Here is a 19,664-nt window from a genome sequence, read left to right as displayed (position 1 = left end):
AATTAATAAGGGGTAAAAAAGTAAAAAATTATGTCTAATTGATTGTATCTCTGTGTCTCAATATTTTGGAAGTATACTAAATACATGTATTTTGTGTATATTTGTGTACTAACGTGTCCATCAAAGATTTGTGTCTCAACAAACAAACACAGGACATGTTCTAGTGTATCCATGTCTCTATGTCTGTGTCTTTGAAACCAAATGATGCCTTAGTGATTTAGTCCTCTTTATTCAACTTTGTGCATTGTCCATCCAGTTTTTTTTAAAAAATAGCCATTTATGTTTCTAAAATGATTTAGGACTAAGAAGTTCTTGAAAGACTTGCTTATTATGTGATTGATACATCTGATATGATAGAGTCCTTGAGCAATTAAATGGGTAAGAAGATTCTATATACCTGTCTTTCTTTCTTATTTGTTTATGAAAGAATTGTATGCTAATTTTTTTTGTCTATATATTGTGTTTCAATTTTTTTCATTTGAGGGATATAATTTTGGCTTTAAAGATTTTGGATTATCATATTATTTAATTGATTTCAATGCTTATTACAAAGAAATTTACATCATAATCTTTCATGATTTTGGATTTAAAAAAAATGCCTAAGCTATCTCTCCCATATCCTTTTTTCACTTGCTCACTTATTGATTTATTTTACAGTTTAAATTATAGTTGTTAATTTCTAATAACTTATGATAGTTGTATGCACTCTTTTCTCATAGCCATGCTAATTGACATAGAAATATATAATATGCAACAGATTTTGTAATTGACACTCTTCAAATTAAAATGAAAGTTGTAAATAGTTATCCTTTATTCGGTTTCTTTTTGCTTATATGCATTGTATTTTATGTGTGGTGGCTACTTTTTATCAGTGCTATTATATTAACAAGTTATACAATAGCATAATAATTGCTTATAGTTGTAATAATGTAACATGATCTTGGCTAATGAAAATTTGTTGAAGTAAATAAGTTACTTGTAATTATTATTCATTACTTACAAATATCGTAAATAGGAACAAACAGGGTTTGCTTCTTAAGTCTTTCAATACAGCCACTACTTCTGCTCGTGGCATTCTTCTTTAGATTTTGAGTTCTAATTTTATTCTCCTATTTTTATTTTGTTATCTTTTATTTTATCCTGATTTGAATGATGTTTTAATTTGATTATAAAATTTGTCTTCTTTTTGTCAGATAATTGAAAGTAAGAGCTGAGGTGGTCTCTATAATGCCCTTAAGCCTTCTATACTTGGAACGGCTGCTTTACAGGTTATCAATTTTAATATAATCCTGTGATATGATGATTGTATATTTATATTATTATTGTGTATACTATATTTGTAGCTGCTAGGAAACTTAAATTTTGGGGTTGGAATGCATATATGGTGTTTGTCGATTTGCTAAACTGATAATGCCTTTAGCACATGTATCTTTAGCACATTAATCTATGTTATTTATCATCTTAGTTCCACCTTTTTTTTTCTATTTCTCTCTTGGATTTTTGTTTGCTTTGGAATTTATAATTTCTCTTCGTGTTATTGTTGGTGTGTTTACTATTTAAATATCTTTTTTTTAGTAGTTTAGTTGAACCATACATATCATGATATATTTTGCTAAGAGACATTTTGTCTATAACAATCTATAAAAATTAAAATTCTGCACTATCTGTTTCTTTGGATAATAGGTTTGGATTGGTAGCATTTGCTTTTTTCAGACTTGGATGCAGGAAAGTAGTAATCTTCAATTCTTTTGAACGATTTGTTATACAAGTGATATAACTGGAATTCCAAAAGAGTACTTTGAGAGACTTCTCAACTTCAATCCATTAGGAAGTAGTCTATATATACAGATTAAATTTGTTATATCGTTCATTTTCATTATAAATCTAATGAGAGATCAATGTTATTTCTAAAGTTTATAGAATATATAAGTACATTCTTGCCATATTAAATAATTGTTGACACGAGTATTGATGGTTTAGTTTGAATATAACCATTAATAAAATGGAATACCATGCTTTTATGTTTACTTTTAGTATGGCCAGTAACATTTTGATCAAGTTTCATTTTATTTAAATCTACTTATAGTCTATATAAGCTATAATCATGTGCTATGTAGCTATGCAATAAATTCCACTACTTTGTTTCTGTGCGTGTGTGCACTAAGTAATAAGACTTATATCTTATAGATGATTATATTAAGAAAATTATATTTTTTTTAATTTAATTGCCAAGTAGTTTTTTTATTATTTAACTCTCTTCTTGATTGACAATATGAATATTTAAAAATTTTAATTTATTTTAAAAAATTAAAAGTTTAATTCATCCTCCTAATTATTTTTAGCATAATCACCTCATCAAGTTTTCAAAACAAAATCTTCAATTACTTTTAGATGTTTTTTCTTTTCACAAGTTAAAAATTGTGGGGTGCCACCAAAATATGATTTTTCGTTTTTAATATGAGGTCATATATATTTTTGCAAAGTATTCTCAATAAACATTGCCAATTTTCTCATTTTAATTATTTATTTATTGCTGAAAACTAATGGCTAAAAAATCTTCTATTTCTATAATTCTCATAAACGGTGAAACTTTATGAAAGATATCTGATTGTGTGTGCCAACTATCCTGAGTACTAGAAACATTATGTGGAGTTCATAAAAACTAAGGGAGAAGAGAAATTGCAAACTATTCTCTAGATCAAGCAAGAGAAATTTATTTGAAGGTATTCTTCTTAAAATACATTTATTTGATTGAATTTCGTATTAATACTCAATTTATCATGTGATTTTACTCTTTTTTTACATGAGCTTCTCTAAAGTGATTTGACAAATAATTATAAATGATAAGGCTTTTTAAAGAATGAAAATATGAAGTATAAGAATTAATATCAAATAGCAATATAACACGTCCAAGATGTAGAGACTATATTTTTAATAAAAATTTTTAAGTTAAATTACAAAAGTGAAATCTATGACTTTAGAAGTTGAGGTCAACATGTATTGTAAGTCATCTTTAATGAATTAGAAGAGAAAAGATGAATAATAAGCTGGATAAGTTTGGTTTTTAATTGTCTTTCAAATATTCTGAATATCTATTTTTTGCCTCCATCTTTGTAGTTCCTAAACTATAATAAAACTGAAATTCTATCAAGTAAATGCATAATTTGTGTTTGCACTAATATTTTTTCGTTTTACTATTTTCATGCTTTTGTATTTCCCCTAATTTGGTATTACTCAGGAAAAGTCAGGGATAACTTTGTAAATAATAGTGTACCAAATTTCTGGTGATAATATATTGCAAAACTTATCAAATATATTTTTGTTTTTTTTATTTTCTCTTCATTATTTTTTTTACTCAATTTATTCATTATTATTATTATTTGTTTATTTATTTTTCAGTTCTAACTATTGTATGACTTAATGATCTCTCTTTCTTTTTTCTTTCTTTATAACATATTTTATTCTATATTTTAATTTTTATTCTAACCTTATCATGTTACAAAGATAACATTAAAATGTTCATGTAAATCTTGGATCAAATTACATATATCAATTCTTATTGTGTTTATATGGATTTTAGGTGATTCGAAGGGTATGGTTGAATTTTAAATTTTTGTGTAAATGTGTTGAAAAAATTTGATAATATCAGTGTATTATGGGTACAAAGAAGTTCAAAAAAGAAGTTCAAAAAAGTGTAATACGACATTAATTTTGGTGATGTTAGCATATTTATTGATTATTGAAGGTGAAATTTTAGTGTTGTGTGAGTCATTATGTTAGTAATCGAGATTATTGATAGGTTAAGATTCTGCAACTTTTTCCTTTTAAATTTTTTTTATTGTGCATTATTTTCTTTTTTTTTTTTTTAGATTCAGCCTATTACTTGTAAGCATAAACATATAGACTATGGATGATATTTATAATTGGATATAAGTGAGAGGAATACAGATCAATTTAGTTGAGGCTTAGAGAAGAGATTAAATTTAATTTTACTTTTTCTGGTGTTGCTTTTTGTAACACCCTACTACACAAAGTTTTACGCTTATATCGTAGAACAGAGGTAGTGTGGTGTTACGGACCTCTAAAGAGCAAAATAAATACATAATAGAGAAGAAGATAATATACTAGGAGCCTTGAAACAAAACGGGTAAGCAAAAATCGCAAAATGAAAAGTGCAACGCTCAAAAGAAAGGATTACTTGCGTGCTAAGCAACCTAATAGGAACATGATAAAAATAAACAAAAGGATAAAGGAAAGCCAAGGAAACAGCATAACTAGCCCCTGACTCAGCTTACGAAGCTAAGACTGGCCGGAGGATACATATATACATATAAACATACATAAGTGTCCCAAAATACACTAAAATACCAAAGTAACTCCTATCTCTCCCTCAACCTATAAGAAGAGCAACGTACATAAGTTACTTGGAGAGTAAGCTAAACATATATATACATATATACAAACAGAAACCAAAATACACCCAAGGACTACTTCGCTTCCCAGGATCCAGACGCCTAGCGAGGAGCCTCTCGACCTGCATCTGAAAAGCAACAATACAATATGGAATGAGAACCGGAGGTTCTCAGCATGGTAAAAATGCCACGCGTATAATAGATAAGGTCCTGAGAATGCCATGGGCAATCCTAGAACTCCGTTATTCAGTTATCCAACTAAAGTACTAAACAGAAGCCATAAACAGGGGTAGGTGTTCTAAATCTACCTAACTTACTCAAGTTCAATCTTAACCTAACACCAAATCATTTCCCCGCTTCCTCCATTCCTCCATCATTCATAATGCAACAGAAATAAGCAACCAAACAAGTTCACACACAAGTAATGAGCAGATAGTACAAATAGCAAGTATAATAGATAGCAGATGATATATCAATTAGGCAAACCCAGGAAATGCACAGCAATCAAAACAAACAAATGCATATGATGCATGCTTGCCCTATGGCTGATGGGGCCCATCTGTCGGTTATCCAACCAACCCGACAAGTCCGAAAAACCTTAGACTGTCCCCCGTCGCGCATCCCCAAGAGTCTATGCATAGAGTTCTTATTCATTCATCGTATAATCACTCAATGGGGGCTATCCATACCCGGAAATTTATGCGTGCCCGGTCACCCTTACGACGTAGGGTCAACAGAGTGTCGAGATTCAACCTGGAACACATGGTGGCAAGCCACGGTTTTTACCCAGGGAAACTCGTATCTCAAATATCATTATTCATAAGCCATGGCAATGATCATCAATATATAATCAAATATCAAGCCTTAACTTTAAACTTTATTAACATTCTTATTTTCTTCATAAAAGCCACCATTTACAACTTTCTTCACCCTCAAGTTATCTTGTTTTCCTAGATTCTTTTATCTACTGGACCTAGAACCATACTTTAAGCCTTAAAGGAAAGAAAATGGAGGTTTATAAGTGGAAAATTGGTTTAAAAATAGCCAAAACCGGTTTTTGCAGCGGGCAGCATCCACGCGTACACGTAGGTCACGCGCACGCGTGGGGCGTACATCAAGTCACGCGTACGTGTGAGTCATGCATATGCGTGAATATGCACACACGCGTACGCATGCCTCTCGCGCATGCGTCGCCAAAATTTCACGCCACGCGTATGCGTGAGCTACGCATACGCATGGGTGGGCGTTTTTCAAAAATGGGCAGAATGCCCAGAAAGCTTGCAGCAAACCTATTTGGCCATCCTGAACTCAGATTTAAACACCAAACTTGCAACATCCATAACTTTCTCCACAAAATTCCAGTTTCCACAAAGTTGATATCAATCAAAAGCTCTTAAAACCATCTTTTATTTGCAACAAACCACAATTCAATCCAAAATTTGAGGAGCTCGCTGAAAAGCACCCCAGAACCGTGATGTAAAGCTAGGATCTCTATCCGACACAATGGTGAAAGGTACACCATGTAATCTCACAATCTCCTTTATGTATAAGCGCGGCAACTCCTCCATAGTACAACTTATCCGAATAGGCAGAAAATGAGCTGACTTGGTCAGTCGGTCTATAACCACCCAAATAGCATCACAACCTGTCCGAGTCCTTTGTAATCCCAGTATAAAATCTATAGCAATACTCTCCCATTTCCACTGTGGAATTTCCAAAGGTTGAAGGGTTCCTGCTGACTTTTGGTGTTCAATCTTGACTTTTTGACAAGTTAGGCATTTAGAAACATGTAACACCACATCATTTTTCATTTCTGACCACCAAAACATCGTCTTTAAGTCTTGGTACATCTTAGTGCTTCCAGGATGAATGGAGAACCCGCTCTTATGAGCTTCCTCCAATATGCTCTGCGCAAATTCCCGACATCTGGCACAATTATCCGGCCCTTGAACCTCCACAACCCATCTTTATCTTCTGACACTCTCCATTGCTTGCCTTTCTCAATCGCCGGCAAAATCTTATACAATTCTTGGTTATTCTGATGAGCCTTTATCAGCTCAGCCTTGAAGTCGCTTGAGATCTGTAACTGGCTTAGGCATAAGGTCCCGAACTCCTCTCTGATTCCCAATTTCAATCCTTGGAAGGCTCTCAACAACTCTTCCTCTCTTAGCATCAATGGCATAGAAGCTCACAAGAATAGAGGAGAAGCTCGCATCAATGGAGGAGAAGAAGCCACGGGAGGAGAAGCTCATTGCTCAAAGCCATCAGAAAAGCTATGCTGACCAAAGACGGAAGCCCTTAGAATTTGAGGAAGGAGAATACGTCTTCCTGAAGGTTACTCCGACCACTAGAAAAGGGGGGTCCATCAAAACCAAGAAGTTAAATCCCCGTTACATTGGGCCGTTTGAAATCCTGAAGAGAATTGGACCAGTGGCGTATAGGATCGCGTTACCACCACATCTTTCAAACCTGCATGACGTGTTCCACGTATCGCAGCTTCGTAAATATACTTTTGACCCTAGTCATGTCCTTGAACCAGAATCAGTCCAAGTAAGAGAAGATCTGACGCTTCCAATAACTCCAGTTAGGATTCATGATACCAGCATTAAGCGTTTACACGGAAAGGAGGTTTCCTTAGGGAAAGTAGCTTGGAGTCGGGTTGGTATTGAAGAACATACCTAGGAGCTTGAATCAGAGATACGGAAGGACTACCCACACCTTTTTTCAGGTAATTCCCTCTGAATTTTGAGGACAAAATTCCTAATTAGGTGGGTATGATGTAAATTCCTGCAAAAATTCGGTAAATTATTAGTTAATAAATTGAATTTTAATTAGAAAAGCTAAAAATTCAAAACTAATATCAAAATAGGATAGAGCTCATCGAAACGAGAATTTTGATACCAATTTCGAAAATTTAGCCCAAGATCGGACCGGAAGGGTTGAACCGGTTGAACCGAAGCCCAAATCGGGCCCGTGGGTCCAACCGGACCCAAACACTTAAATGAAACAGCAGCTTTCTTCTTCCTCATCAGCTGTTGGATGCCATAACAGGAAGGGAGAGGAGGAGAGCACCCTAACCCTAACCAAATACTCCAACCACCATATCTTCCTCATTTGAGCTCCGATCGCTGTACCGTTCGCGGCCACGCACTCAGCACGTCGAGCTCTATCTTTCTATTTGAACAACTTCACCGGTAAGCCTCATATTTGGTTCAGAATCTCTATCCCTCTTTCTTTGATAAACTTGAAAACCTATGGTGAATCTTGTCCAATTTTTGTGTTCTAGGTTCAAGTTAGCTTTCGGGACTTGTGGGCTCAAGCTATTGAGCATATGGATATGGTAAAAACACCCTAACCCTAGCTCAATCTTGTATTTATGATGGGAAAACTGAAATTGGAACATGTATATGTATTAGGTGTAGATTAAGTGGGTATATAAGCATTGGAATTGACTTAGGAGTAATTGGAGGCTTGTTGGTGATCAAGCTTGGTTTGGGGGCTGTTTTAATTGAGATTGGAGGGGCTGTAATTTTGAGTTGTGAGGCTGCCTTGGGTGAACTAAGTGATCGGCCAAGGTATGGTTTAAGTTTCGCACGTTTAATATTTACGGTGTTGTGAAAACATAGGTTAGAAGAACCATAGGATAAGTTGAATTTGTTAATGGCATTTAATGAGTAGCTTAGTATTGTTGTTGGTATAATTGTTGATGAACATATATGGGAATTATGAGACATTGAGATTATTAATTTTATGCTATTGGACTTGCTTATAAAGGTTTGTGTTGATGTTGATGTATTGATGGATTGTGGTTGGTGTTTGTTACTAAAATGTGTTATGTGAAGTTGATGGATTAATGTGTATGAAGGGTTGATTTATGTTAATGGCATTTAATTTGTATATGTTGATGGAAGGTTGACAAATATATGATGAAAGTTGGTATAGGTGTAGAATTGATATGAATAAATGAAGGGTTAATGATGTATGAGGTAAATGTGGATAATTGTTGATGATCAAGGTTGGTTAAGTTGATTATAGGTTATATTGGCAATGGTTGTTGATGAATTGGGTTGATATGGTATTGTAAGGCAAGTTTTAATGGTGAGAAACTTAAATTGGTGAAAGTGAGGTTTTGTTGGAAATTGGTTAAACCATCTTTTATTTGCAACAAATCACAATTCAATCTAAAATTTGAGGAGAATATTATGGACGTCCAAAGTTCATCAAAATTTGGTTTTAACCAATTTCCAACAAAACCTCACTTTCACCAATTTAAGTTTCTTACCATTAAAACTTTTCCTTACAATACCATATCAACCCAATTCATCAACAACCATTGCCAATATAACCTATAATCAACTTAACCAACCTTGATCATCAACAATTATCCACATTTACCTCATACATCATTAACCCTTCATTTATTCATATCAATTCTACACCTATACCAACTTTCATCATATATTTGTCAACCTTCCATTAACATATACCAATTAAATGCCATTAACATAAATCAACCCTTCATACACATTAATCGATCAACTTCACATAACACATTTTAGTAACAAATGTAAGACCCAAGACTTTTGAAAAGTCCTATTTTAAACTAATCTCAAACCATACGTTATTTACAGTTTTATTTTCAAGAAATTGTTTTATTAAAAATAATTAAAGGCAGTTTTGATTAATTGGATTTGAGATAAATTAAGATTTTTATCCCAACTCTATAATTATGGATTATTTTACTATTTACAATTTAAAGTTTTAGAAATTCGAAAATAATGAGGTTTGGCTATTTAAATCAGAATTTCATCTAATTTATGATTATTGAATTATTTTCTATATTTAAAATTATAGAGTTGGTAGTTGTGAAATAATAAAAATTTTTATATGATTTGGACTAAATAATTAATATTTTAAAATATTAATACTACTATTTTGGAAAATAAAGAAATTAACTATATTATTTCTAATTTTTGGATTTGAACATTTTATTGAAAATAATTTGTAAAATTGATGATCGAATAGTATTTCTATATATTATTATTATTGGATTAGAATTTATTTCCAATTACCATATTATCCCTATTTTTATTTGAAATTACAGAACTACCCCTAACCCTAAATCTAACCTAACACCCCCACACCCTCACTCTCATCAAACAGCATAGTTTTCCTATGAAAGAAAGGAAGGAAGAAAGAAAGGGGACAGAGGGGAAGGAAGCCGTAGGAAAGGGGAAGGGAGAAGAAGAGGAAGGTGGCGCGGTGGGTGTCACTGCCACCGCCGCCGCCGCTGTTGGCAAGGAATGGAGGAGATCCGAGAGGGAAGGAGAGCGCCGGTGAAGAGAGGAGCCCGCGCCATCCTCGCGAAACGCCATTGCCGCCGCACCATCGAGAGTCGCGAGGAGAGGAAGGCGTCGCCGTTCCGTGTAGCCGCGCCAACATTGCCGTCAGGGTCTTCTTCGCCGTCGTCCTTGCTCGTCGTTTCCCTTGGAGTCATTGCCGTTGATCCTTGCCCCCGTCGCCACTGCGAGTCGCTAACAAGGATCGGAGCTGAGGGAGAGGACAGTGTAAGGAGGGGGAGTTGTTGCTGCCGAAGACGCGAGCTGAAGGAGCTGCCTTCAGCCGCCGCCGTTGCGCCAGTCGCCGCCGTGTGCTATCACTGCTGCGTGTGCCACCGCCGCCACCTCTGGTCTGTCACCGTTGAGCAGATCCGCGAAGAGAGAGAGAGAACCTGGGAAGAGGCCACTGCCGGAGGAGAAACCAATCTCGCCGCCGTGCCTGGCCGCCGGAAAACCTCGCCGCCGTCGCCGAAAAATTTTGCCGGTAAGGATTTAAGTTGGTCTTCGTTTCCTTTGGATTTCCGGAAGCTTCATTGTCGTTGTATGATTGGTTTCAGTTACCGTCGTCGGAGATCTGGTCGCCGCCGCCACTTGAGGTGGTTGCCGGGGATGCCGGCAAACCAGTTCAGCTATCACCGCTGTTTCGTTTTCTTAGTTTGGTAAGTAATTGTGTTTCGAAAATCCCCGCTTTAGTGTTTGGTTATGTTTGGTTAAAGACCTTGAGGTTTGGTAACGTACGTTGAGTCCTGATGATTGCGTGTCGCATAAGTGTTGCTGTGACTGCTGTGCCGTTCCTTTTCTTTCTGTAAGTGTCTCTATCTCGAACCTTCACCTTTAGTTTTCAGTTATGAGTTTTGAGATTTTTCGCGATATTGATGTGTTAGGAATTAGTATCTGAGCTTATATACGTGGCGTTGAGGCTGTTTCTGCTATTGAGAAAAATAAGCGGAGCTGGAATGTTGGTTGTTGGTTTCGGGCCGAGACGAAAGGCTTTCCTGTGACGCATTTGGTTCATGTATTCGACGAGCCAAGGTAGGGGATTTTTATACAAACTGATTCATTTTAAAGTGGAAGTTGTTATAAATAGATATGCTGTACAAAATGTATTTCTGGTGGTTATGTGAGTCTTATGAATTGTCTGGTTTTATCTTGAATGAATATGGGTGCTTGTTTGATTGTAACAATGTCTGATTTTGATAAATTAGAGATTTCTGGATTGGTTGATTTGAATGATTTTTGATAATTTTAAAGTTGAGTTTTGTTTTATTGGAAACTGATTTAGTCTTGAACTTGTCAGAAAGGATTGATGATTGGTTTTGTTGGGACCCGAAAAGGGTGACAAAGTCCAAGTTTTAGGGGAGATGCTGCCGAAATTTCTACAAAATCTGAGATTTTGATTGGAATTGTTATTTTGGAAAAGAATGAATTATGATTTGACTTAAATATTTGAGAAATAAATTATGTTTGAACTTGCCTTAGTAGGAAAATCTCTATATCTTGGATGTAATTATTAAGAAAGGAATTATGCCTTAAAAATCAATTTAAATATGAAATTTTTATGTTTTTAAAATTGATTTACGTAAACAGATTTTGGAAGGGATTTTAATGGGTTTAAAATAAACGTGGTTTTCAATTAATCTATTTCACTTTACGACATTTAGGAAGAGCTTGAAGTATTTTCTGGAACTTTGATTTATTAAAATTGAAACACTTCCCGAGCCCTTGGAAACAGATTTAAGAATGAAACTGAAATTAGTTTTCGGTTTAAAAATAATTTGGTTTTGGCTTAAGTTTGGTTGGTTTTGAAATTGGTTCGGAATAATTGGAAACACGATTTGGTTTTGGGTTTAAACCCTATTCTATTTATTCAACTCAAGAAGTTAAAGTTTCGGAAGTTTTCAAGGAATTTAAGAAATGAGTTAGGTTATTCTCCCCTGAAGTCTTGAGACTCCGCTGAGGAATCTTACGACCAAATCTTGATTTAGAAATGAATGATTTTGAGTCTTTCAAAGAGATTTTGAACTTGGCATGGTTTTGAGATCTTTGGAAGTGTTGGAAAGATGTGAAAAGTGGCTCCATTTTGAAAAGTGATTCTTGGCTAGTTGTGATTTGACTACGTTTGTTACTTAAAAGTAAATGGGCCAAGAATGATTTTGAATTAAGATTTTGAGCCTGATTGATTGTAGATATCATCAAGATTGATGAGTTATTGTTTGGTAGGCGTAAGGGCCGGGTTCGTCCCGCTTATGCTGAGAGATTTGATAATTGACGAGATTGTTGATAAGTCGTTTGCGCCTGGCAAGGACGGTGGTTAATCCCGCTTGTCGAGGTTGCGGCGCCCGCGTAAGGACGGTGGTTAATCCCGCTTACGTGTAGATGTGAGGTCGGAGGCAAAGTATCCCGCTCACATCCTTTCGGATCACAGGAGTGTGCAGGCACTGACATCCTGGACCGTGTGGCGAGCACGTTATCCCAGAGGGTTCCCATTTATACGTGACCGAAAGGCAACATTCCCATGGGAATGTGTCGGGTTGGCAATTGAACCGACAATGTGATATCACAGCCAGTAGGACAGGCATTCATCATTTGCATCTATGTGATATTGTTTGGGTGTGCATATTGTATTTGGTTTGCCTATGTGAATACTTATGTTAACTGCTAACTGTTATACTTGTTGTAATTGCTCTTGATTGTGCTTGAACCACATTAATTGTGATTGTATTTGAATTGATTGGTTTGTGATGAGTTGGTTGCTGATTGAGCTGTTTGGGCCGGGGGCCGTGTTGGATTGGATGGGCTTGAGGCCGTGATTGGTATATCGAGTCCTAGTTCTGTATAAAGTATCTGATCGGTTCAGCATAGACTTAATGAACCTATGCTTGGGACGGGATGATCATTTATACCGCGTAGGTAACTGCTTTCATGATTGCGGTCTAGGAAAAACTTTTCAGACATTTTTTTTAAGGAAAAAGGTTTTGTTTTAGAATATTTGAGAAATTTAGCAAGTCTTCAAAAAGGAATTTTCTGGATTTCGAATGTGAACCTATGGTTTTTGGAAAGACTCATAAGATGAGCAATGATCACTAAACTCTAAGAATGATCTTATCTTTACGTATCTTGTTATAGCAAATTCTGTAATTCTATAGTGAGAACAAGCGAGGACGACGTTCTCACTCCCCTACAGGTTATTCCTTTTCAGGATATGGAAGACGAAGCTTCAGGAGAGTTATGTTTATTTTCTGTTTATTCGGTCTTTTTGTATCACCGTAGCTATTATTTTTCCCTCACCTTTATCTTTATGAAGCTTGTAAGAGGGATAGGAAATTATGATATGTATAATTGTAAACTAGTGTTATGTATATGTATATATATATCTTTAGGTTATATCTGAATTTTATGTACATGTATGTTTAGGTTTTCACGAAAAAGAGTTATCGAAGTGTTATGCGGTTTTAAGTTTTAAACAGGCTCATATTTTAGTCTTAAATATTATAAAACGTGGTAATACTCGAGCTATCAAAGTGGCGCAGCCGGAAGCGTGACATTTTGATAGTTAGGGTGTTACATTTGTGGTATCAGAGCGGTCTTTCCTGTAGAACCTGAGGAATGGACCGACTATGCTTCAATTGCATACTCTGAGCGTTTGTCATGTAATAGGTATTGTTGAATGACGAGAATTAGAGCTTTATGCACATGACTATCTATTGATTAATGCCATTAGTCTTGCGTTGCATAATTCCTGATATTAAGTTTGGCCAGCTTAATATTAGTGAATTATGTATATGAAAGCACTGATGGGTTATCATAGATGATATACGAGTTTTGAGTAAAGTAAATCGCGGGTTTTGGAAACGTTAGAAACTATTTCTCGAGGTTACTCAGTTATGTGCTTTGGATTCTGTTGGATGTCATGTGACTTATTGTTTCTTAGCCTATTTTGATGTTCTTGTCAATTCTTTTGGGAAGCAGTTTGATGTTTTCAATCCTATTTTTTTTGTTCATATGCATTCTTCTTGATTCTAAATTGCATATGCCGGTTTGAATTTCTTGGTGTATCCGTCTTTCTCTGTTTGAGCTCTTTTCTTGATTCATGTAATTTTTCGACATGATTTTGAACTTGTCTTGATGCAACGTGTCTTTTTATGTCTTTACTTCTAGTCTTTAAAAAAAATGGTGATTCAGTTTTTCTCTTAGTTGACTATATTTATAACCAATTTTCAAACTTTTATAAAATCGCTTTTGATTTGATATACACCTATCTATATAAAACTTTGAAAATTCCTTATGCAATTTAAAAACTATTTATTTCTAATACCTCGCATGTTCTTTTACTGGTTTACGGAACTACACTTACTTTAAATACAATTTGACTTTTCAAAATAATTTTATTACGGTCCCTATACGTAACTCTATTTGATTACGTACTTAGGTATTTTTTTAAATTCTTAAAGGAAAGGCTTTTCACTTTATTTCCAGTTAGTTTTTGTTTGACAAATTGACTTTAATTTAGTATGATACATTATTTACGTAATTGTTGTTCTTTTGAAAATATTAGGTTCATACCTTTCCTCTCAAGTATGGGCTAATTCTTTAAGCTTGTGTTTCTATGGTCATGATACTTGATTTTGTTTTTAACTACTCTTTTTCTTTTCTGAACACCACTAGTAGTCGCAGTTTTTCTTCTCTTGTAAATTTCATGCTCCTCTAAGTCAACTTAAATTGTTTCTATCTAGTGTGTTGTTTGTCCTCCCATTTGTCCTTCTTTAGTCAAAGGTTCTTTCTTGAAAATTCACTGTTGATTGAGTTGTTCTTTTTTCCTGACGAGTTTTGCATTCTTTTGGACCAATGGAAAGCTTGTTTAGTATCCCATGCTTCGTGGATCTTATTTGAACTCCCTTGATTTAAAATCTTTTCTTGTTTGGTCTGATTTCTTTTAAGTATATCATAAATATTCTTGAATTTTCTTATGTGATGGCAATTTCAAGTGTATTCTTAGAGTTTTGATGTGAGCTTTTAAAACAAATTTTGGATTCTCTTAAGAAGTCTAAATCAATTCTTCTTGCTTAAATTGCATCCATAGTTATTCTTTAAATTGACAAAGTTGTTTTGAAGTTGGCATGCACTAGTTTAAATGAAGTTTTGAAACCGACTGATAATCAAACTTTTATCTCAGAGTTTTCTTTTCTAAATAGAGTTTAACTTGTTCCATATTTGCTATAAAATTTTATGCATGCTTGTTTGAATTTAAACTTTGAGAGTTCTTGGACAAACGTTTGATTTTCTTACAACCTTGCCACAACTTCAGTGTATACCTTTATTTGATTGAGTACCTAAATGTTCTTCAGGATTTTCAAAATTGTTTGGCCTTAACTCAATTGACTTTCATTTTTCAAACCTCACCTATTCCGTCTTTTACTTGGAAGCTATTTAGAGAAAATGCAATTTAATTTTCTTTTAACCACATTGCAGTTTTGATATGTGTTTCTGTCACCCTTTTTGTGAAATGCGAGTTATATACCTTTCTTTTAGCACGAGGTGATCTTCTTTCAGTTTTTCATTCCTTATATTCAAATGTATTATGTGTACTAAAACAAAAAATTTAAATCTTGAGAGTGTCATCACTAACTTTAGTTGACCTTCTTCTATGATTTTATACTTGTTAACTCAGCTTGATTTAGTTCCAAATTACTGTCTTGCTTATCCTTTTGTGTTCCTATCAGTTGTCTCTGATTCAGGAGTCATCTTTGAGGTTGTTAAACTGAATTTCTTTCCAATACTCTTCATCGATTGTACATCCTTGTTTACTTGTAGATTCAACAATTCTTTCAGAACTCTTGCGGAGATTATCCTTGTTGTTTGTCCTTCTATTTCAAAGTCTTTTACCTTTCTGAGTAAACTCGAGAATTGTTTTGATGTCACGTGCGATCTTTAGGTATAGTAATGCGATGCGTTAGTTCTTTAAGGCCTGTTCGTGGATACGGAAGGTGAAGTGGTAAGAGTGCAACGTTATGAGAAGTTGTGGGAGTTTTGTTTCTCGTGGAAGAATCTGCGGATGTTAGGTTTGTGATTGGTTATGGAGTTGTGAAGTGATTGATGGAGTTGGGAAGTGAAAGTTTCGAAGGGGTAAGAGATCTGTGAGGAAATGCTATATCCGTTGTTTTAATACCAACTTGTCTTGTAGCCTTTTGCCACATTAACTATAGCTCTGCTTTGTGAACGCCTATCTTGACTTGCACCTTATATTGTTTCTCCAAGCTTTTGTAAGATTTTGAAACCATATAACCTTTTGCATTGAGCCTATCTTGTATCCTTCACCTTACACTATACCTTACCCTTACATTTAAATCTTATGGATATTAGGTATTTGAACTTATGTATATATATATATATATATGTTGAGATCTCTTGCTTCTCTAAAAGGTTTTTTTTTTAAGGCTATGTATTATCTTATGTATTATTTTAATTTTCGAGGACGAAATTTTTTATAAGGTGGGTGGAATGTAAGACCCAAGACTTTTGAAAAGTCCTATTTTAAACTAATCTCAAACCATACGTTATTTACAGTTTTATTTTCAAGAAATTGTTTTATTAAAAATAATTAAAGACAGTTTTGATTAATTGGATTTGAGATAAATTAAGATTTTTATCCCAACTCTATAATTATGGATTATTTTACTATTTACAATTTAAAGTTTTAGAAATTCGAAAATAATGAGGTTTGGCTATTTAAATCAGAATTTCATCTAATTTATGATTATTGAATTATTTTCTATATTTAAAATTATAGAGTTGGTAGTTGTGAAATAATAAGGATTTTTATATGATTTGGACTAAATAATTAATATTTTAAAATATTGATACTACTATTTTGGAAAATAAAGAAATTAACTATATTATTTCTAATTTTTGGATTTGAACATTTTATTAAAAATAATTTGTAAAATTGATGATCGAATAGTATTTCTATATATTATTATTATTGGATTAGAATTTATTTCCAATTACCATATTATCCCTATTTTTATTTGAAATTACAGAACTACCCCTAACCCTAAATCTAACCTAACACCCCCACACCCTCACTCTCATCAAACAACATAGTTTCCCTGTGAAAGAAAGGAAGGAAGAAAGAAAGGGGACAGAGGGGAAGGGAGCCGCAGGAAAGGGGAAGGGAGAAGAAGAGGAAGGCAGCGCGGTGGGTGTCACTGCCACCGCCGCCGCCGTTGTTGGCAAGGGATGGAGGAGATCCGAGAGGGAAGGAGACCGCCGGTGAAGAGAGGAGCCCGTGCCATCCTCGCGAAACGCCATTGCCGCCGCACCATCGAGAGTCGCGAGGAGAGGAAGGCGTCGCCGTTCCGTGTAGCCGCGCCAACATTGCCGTCAGGGTCTTCTTCGCCGCCGTCCTTGCTCGTCATTTCCCTTGGAGTCATTGCCCTTGATCCTTGCCCCTGTCGCCGCCGCGAGTCGCTAACAAGGATCGGAGCTGAGGGAGGGGACAGTGTAAGGAGGGGGAGTTGTTGCTGCCGAAGACGCGAGCTAAAGGAGCTGCCTTCAGCCGCCGCCGTTGCGCCAGTCGTCGCCGTGTGCTGTCACTGCTGCGTGTGCCACCGCCGCCACCTCTGGTCTGTCACCGTTGAGCAGATCTGCGAAGAGAGAGAGAGAACCTGGGAAGAGGCCGCTGCCGGAGGAGAAACCAATCTCACCGCCGTGCCTGGCCGCCGGAAAACCTCGCTGCCGTCGCCGGAAAATTCTGCCGGTAAGGATTTAAGTTGGTCTTCGTTTCCTTTGGATTTTCGGAAGCTTCATTGTCATTGTATGATTGGTTTCAGTTACCGTCGCCGGAGATCTGGTTGCTGCCGCCACTTGAGGTGGTTGCCGGGGTTGCCAGCAAACCAGTTCAGCTATCACCGCTGTTTCGTTTTCTTAGTTTGGTAAGTAATTGTGTTTCGAAAATCCCCGCTTTAGTGTTTGGTTATGTTTGGTAACGTAGGTTGGGTCCTGATGATTGTGTGTCGCATAAGTGTTGCTGTGACTGCTGTGCCGTTCCTTTTCTTTCTGTAAGTGTCTCTATCTCGAACCTTCGCCTTTAGTTTTCAGTTATGAGTTTTGAGATTTTTAGCGATATTGATGTGTTAGGAATTAGTATCCGAGCTTATATACGTGGCGTTGAGGCTGTTTCTGCTATTGAGAAAAATAAGCGGAGCTGGAATGTTGGTTGTTGGTTTCGGGCCGAGACGAAAGGCTTTCCTGTGACGCGTTTAGTTCATGTATTCGACGAGCCAAGGTAGGGGCTTTTTATTAAAACTGATTCATTTTAAAGTGGAAGTTGTTATAAATAGATATGCTATACAAAATGTATTTCTGGTGGTTATGTGAGTCTTATGAATTGTCTGGTTTTATCTTGAATGAATATGGGTGCTTGTTTGATTGTAACAATGTCTGATTTTGATAAATTGGAGATTTCTGGATTGGTTGATTTGAATGATTTTTGATAATTTGAAAGTTGAGTTTTGTTTTATTGGAAACTGATTTAGTCTTGAACCTGTCAGAAAGGATTGATGATTGGTTTTGTTGGGACCCGAAAAGGGTGGCAAAGTCCAAGTTTTAGGGGAGATACTGCCAAAATTTTTAGAAAATCTGAGATTTTGATTGGAATTGTTATTTTGGAAAAGAATGAATTATGCTTTGACTTAAATATTTGAGAAATAAATTATGTTTGAACTTGCCTTAGTAGGAAAATCTCTATATCTTAGATGTAATTATCAAGAAAGGAATTATGCCTTAAAAATCAATTTAAATATGAAATTTTTATGTTTTGGAAATTGATTTACGTAAACAGATTTTGGAAGGGGTTTTAATGGGTTTAAAATAAATGTGGTTTTCAATTAATCTATTTCACTTTACGACATTTAGGAAGAGCTTGAAGTATTTTCTGGAACTTTGATTTATTAAAATTGAAACACTTCCCAAGCCCTTGGAAACAGATTTAAGAATGAAACTGAAATTGGTTTTCGATTTAAAAATGATTTGGTTTTGGCTTAAATTTGGTTGGTTTTGAAATTGGTTCGGAATAATTGGAAACACAATTTGGTTTTGGGTTTAAACCCTATTCTATTTATTCAACTCAAGAAGTTAAAGTTTCGGAGGTTTTCAAGGAATTTAAGAAATGAGTTAGGTTATTCTCCCCTGAAGTCTTGAGACTCCGCTGAGGAATCTTACGACCAAATCTTGATTTAGAAATGAATGATTTTGAGTCTTTCAAAGAGATTTTGAACTTGGCATGGTTTTGAGATCTTTGGAAGTGTTGGAAAGATGTGGAAAGTGGCTCCGTTTTGAAAAGTGATTCTTGGCTAGCTGTGATTTGACTACGTTTGTTACTTAAAAGTAAATGGGCCAAGAATGATTTTGAATTAAGATTTTGAGCCTGATTGATTGTAGATATCATCAAGATTGATGAGTTATTGTTTGGTAGGCGTAAGGGCCGGGTTCGTCCCGCTTATGCTGAGAGATTTGATAATTGACGAGATTGTTGATAAGTCGTTTGCGCCTGGCAAGGACGGTGGTTAATCCTGCTTGTCGAGGTTGCGGTGCCCGCGTAAGTACGGTGGTTAATCCCGCTTACGTGTAGATGTGAGGTCGGAGGCAAAGTATCCCGCTCACATCCTTTCGGATCACAGGAGTGTGCAGGCACTGACATCCTGGACCGTGTGGCGGGCACGTTATCCCATAGGGTTCCCATTTATACGTGACCGAAAGGCAACATTCCCATGAAAATGTGTCGGGTTGGCAATTGAACCGACAATGTGATATCACAGCCAGTAGGACAGGCATTCATCATTTACATCTATGTGATATTGTTTGGGTGTGCATATTGTATTTGGTTTGCCTATGTGAATACTTATGTTAACTGCTA

General features: G+C 35.6%; 2 protein-coding genes across 2 annotated transcripts; both read left to right on the top strand.

Annotated features, from left to right (window-relative positions):
* Nucleotides 1–9,715: 9,715 nt before the first annotated feature.
* On the top strand, nucleotides 9,716–12,066 carry LOC148568965 (uncharacterized). Its single transcript, XM_088484838.1, has 3 exons — nucleotides 9,716–10,212; nucleotides 10,308–10,485; nucleotides 11,938–12,066. The coding sequence occupies exons 1-3, from the start codon at nucleotides 9,716–9,718 to the stop codon at nucleotides 12,064–12,066; spliced, it is 804 nt and encodes a 267-aa protein (XP_088340964.1).
* A 4,921-nt stretch (nucleotides 12,067–16,987) lies between these two features.
* LOC110271165 (uncharacterized) lies at nucleotides 16,988–19,318 on the top strand. Its single transcript, XM_088484837.1, has 4 exons — nucleotides 16,988–17,487; nucleotides 17,580–17,686; nucleotides 17,888–17,961; nucleotides 19,190–19,318. Exons 1-4 carry the CDS (start codon nucleotides 16,988–16,990, stop codon nucleotides 19,316–19,318), a joined length of 810 nt encoding a protein of 269 aa, XP_088340963.1.
* Nucleotides 19,319–19,664: the final 346 nt, after the last annotated feature.

The sequence above is a fragment of the Arachis ipaensis genome, chromosome B4 (genome assembly GCF_059453495.1).
Source record: "Arachis ipaensis isolate K30076 ecotype BB chromosome B4, ASM5945349v1, whole genome shotgun sequence".
Taxonomy (NCBI): Eukaryota; Viridiplantae; Streptophyta; class Magnoliopsida; order Fabales; family Fabaceae; genus Arachis; species Arachis ipaensis.
Note: the sequence above shows the minus strand (reverse complement) of the source record. Positions and strands in the feature narration are given on the sequence as shown.

What these genes read in the sequence shown, in the direction of transcription:
- LOC148568965 (XM_088484838.1), top strand. Translation starts at nt 9,716, where the DNA reads ATGGAGGAGATCCGAGAGGGAAGGAGAGCGCCGGTGAAGAGAGGAGCC. An exon ending in GGCCGCCGGAAAACCTCGCC is followed by an intron (nt 10,213 to 10,307) that starts GCCGTCGCCGAA and finishes TGATTGGTTTCA; the next exon opens with GTTACCGTCGTCGGAGATCT. An exon ending in AGACCTTGAGGTTTGGTAAC is followed by an intron (nt 10,486 to 11,937) that starts GTACGTTGAGTC and finishes GATTGATTGTAG; the next exon opens with ATATCATCAAGATTGATGAG.
- LOC110271165 (XM_088484837.1), top strand. Translation starts at nt 16,988, where the DNA reads ATGGAGGAGATCCGAGAGGGAAGGAGACCGCCGGTGAAGAGAGGAGCC. An exon ending in CGCCGGAAAACCTCGCTGCC is followed by an intron (nt 17,488 to 17,579) that starts GTCGCCGGAAAA and finishes TGATTGGTTTCA; the next exon opens with GTTACCGTCGCCGGAGATCT. An exon ending in AAAATAAGCGGAGCTGGAAT is followed by an intron (nt 17,962 to 19,189) that starts GTTGGTTGTTGG and finishes GATTGATTGTAG; the next exon opens with ATATCATCAAGATTGATGAG.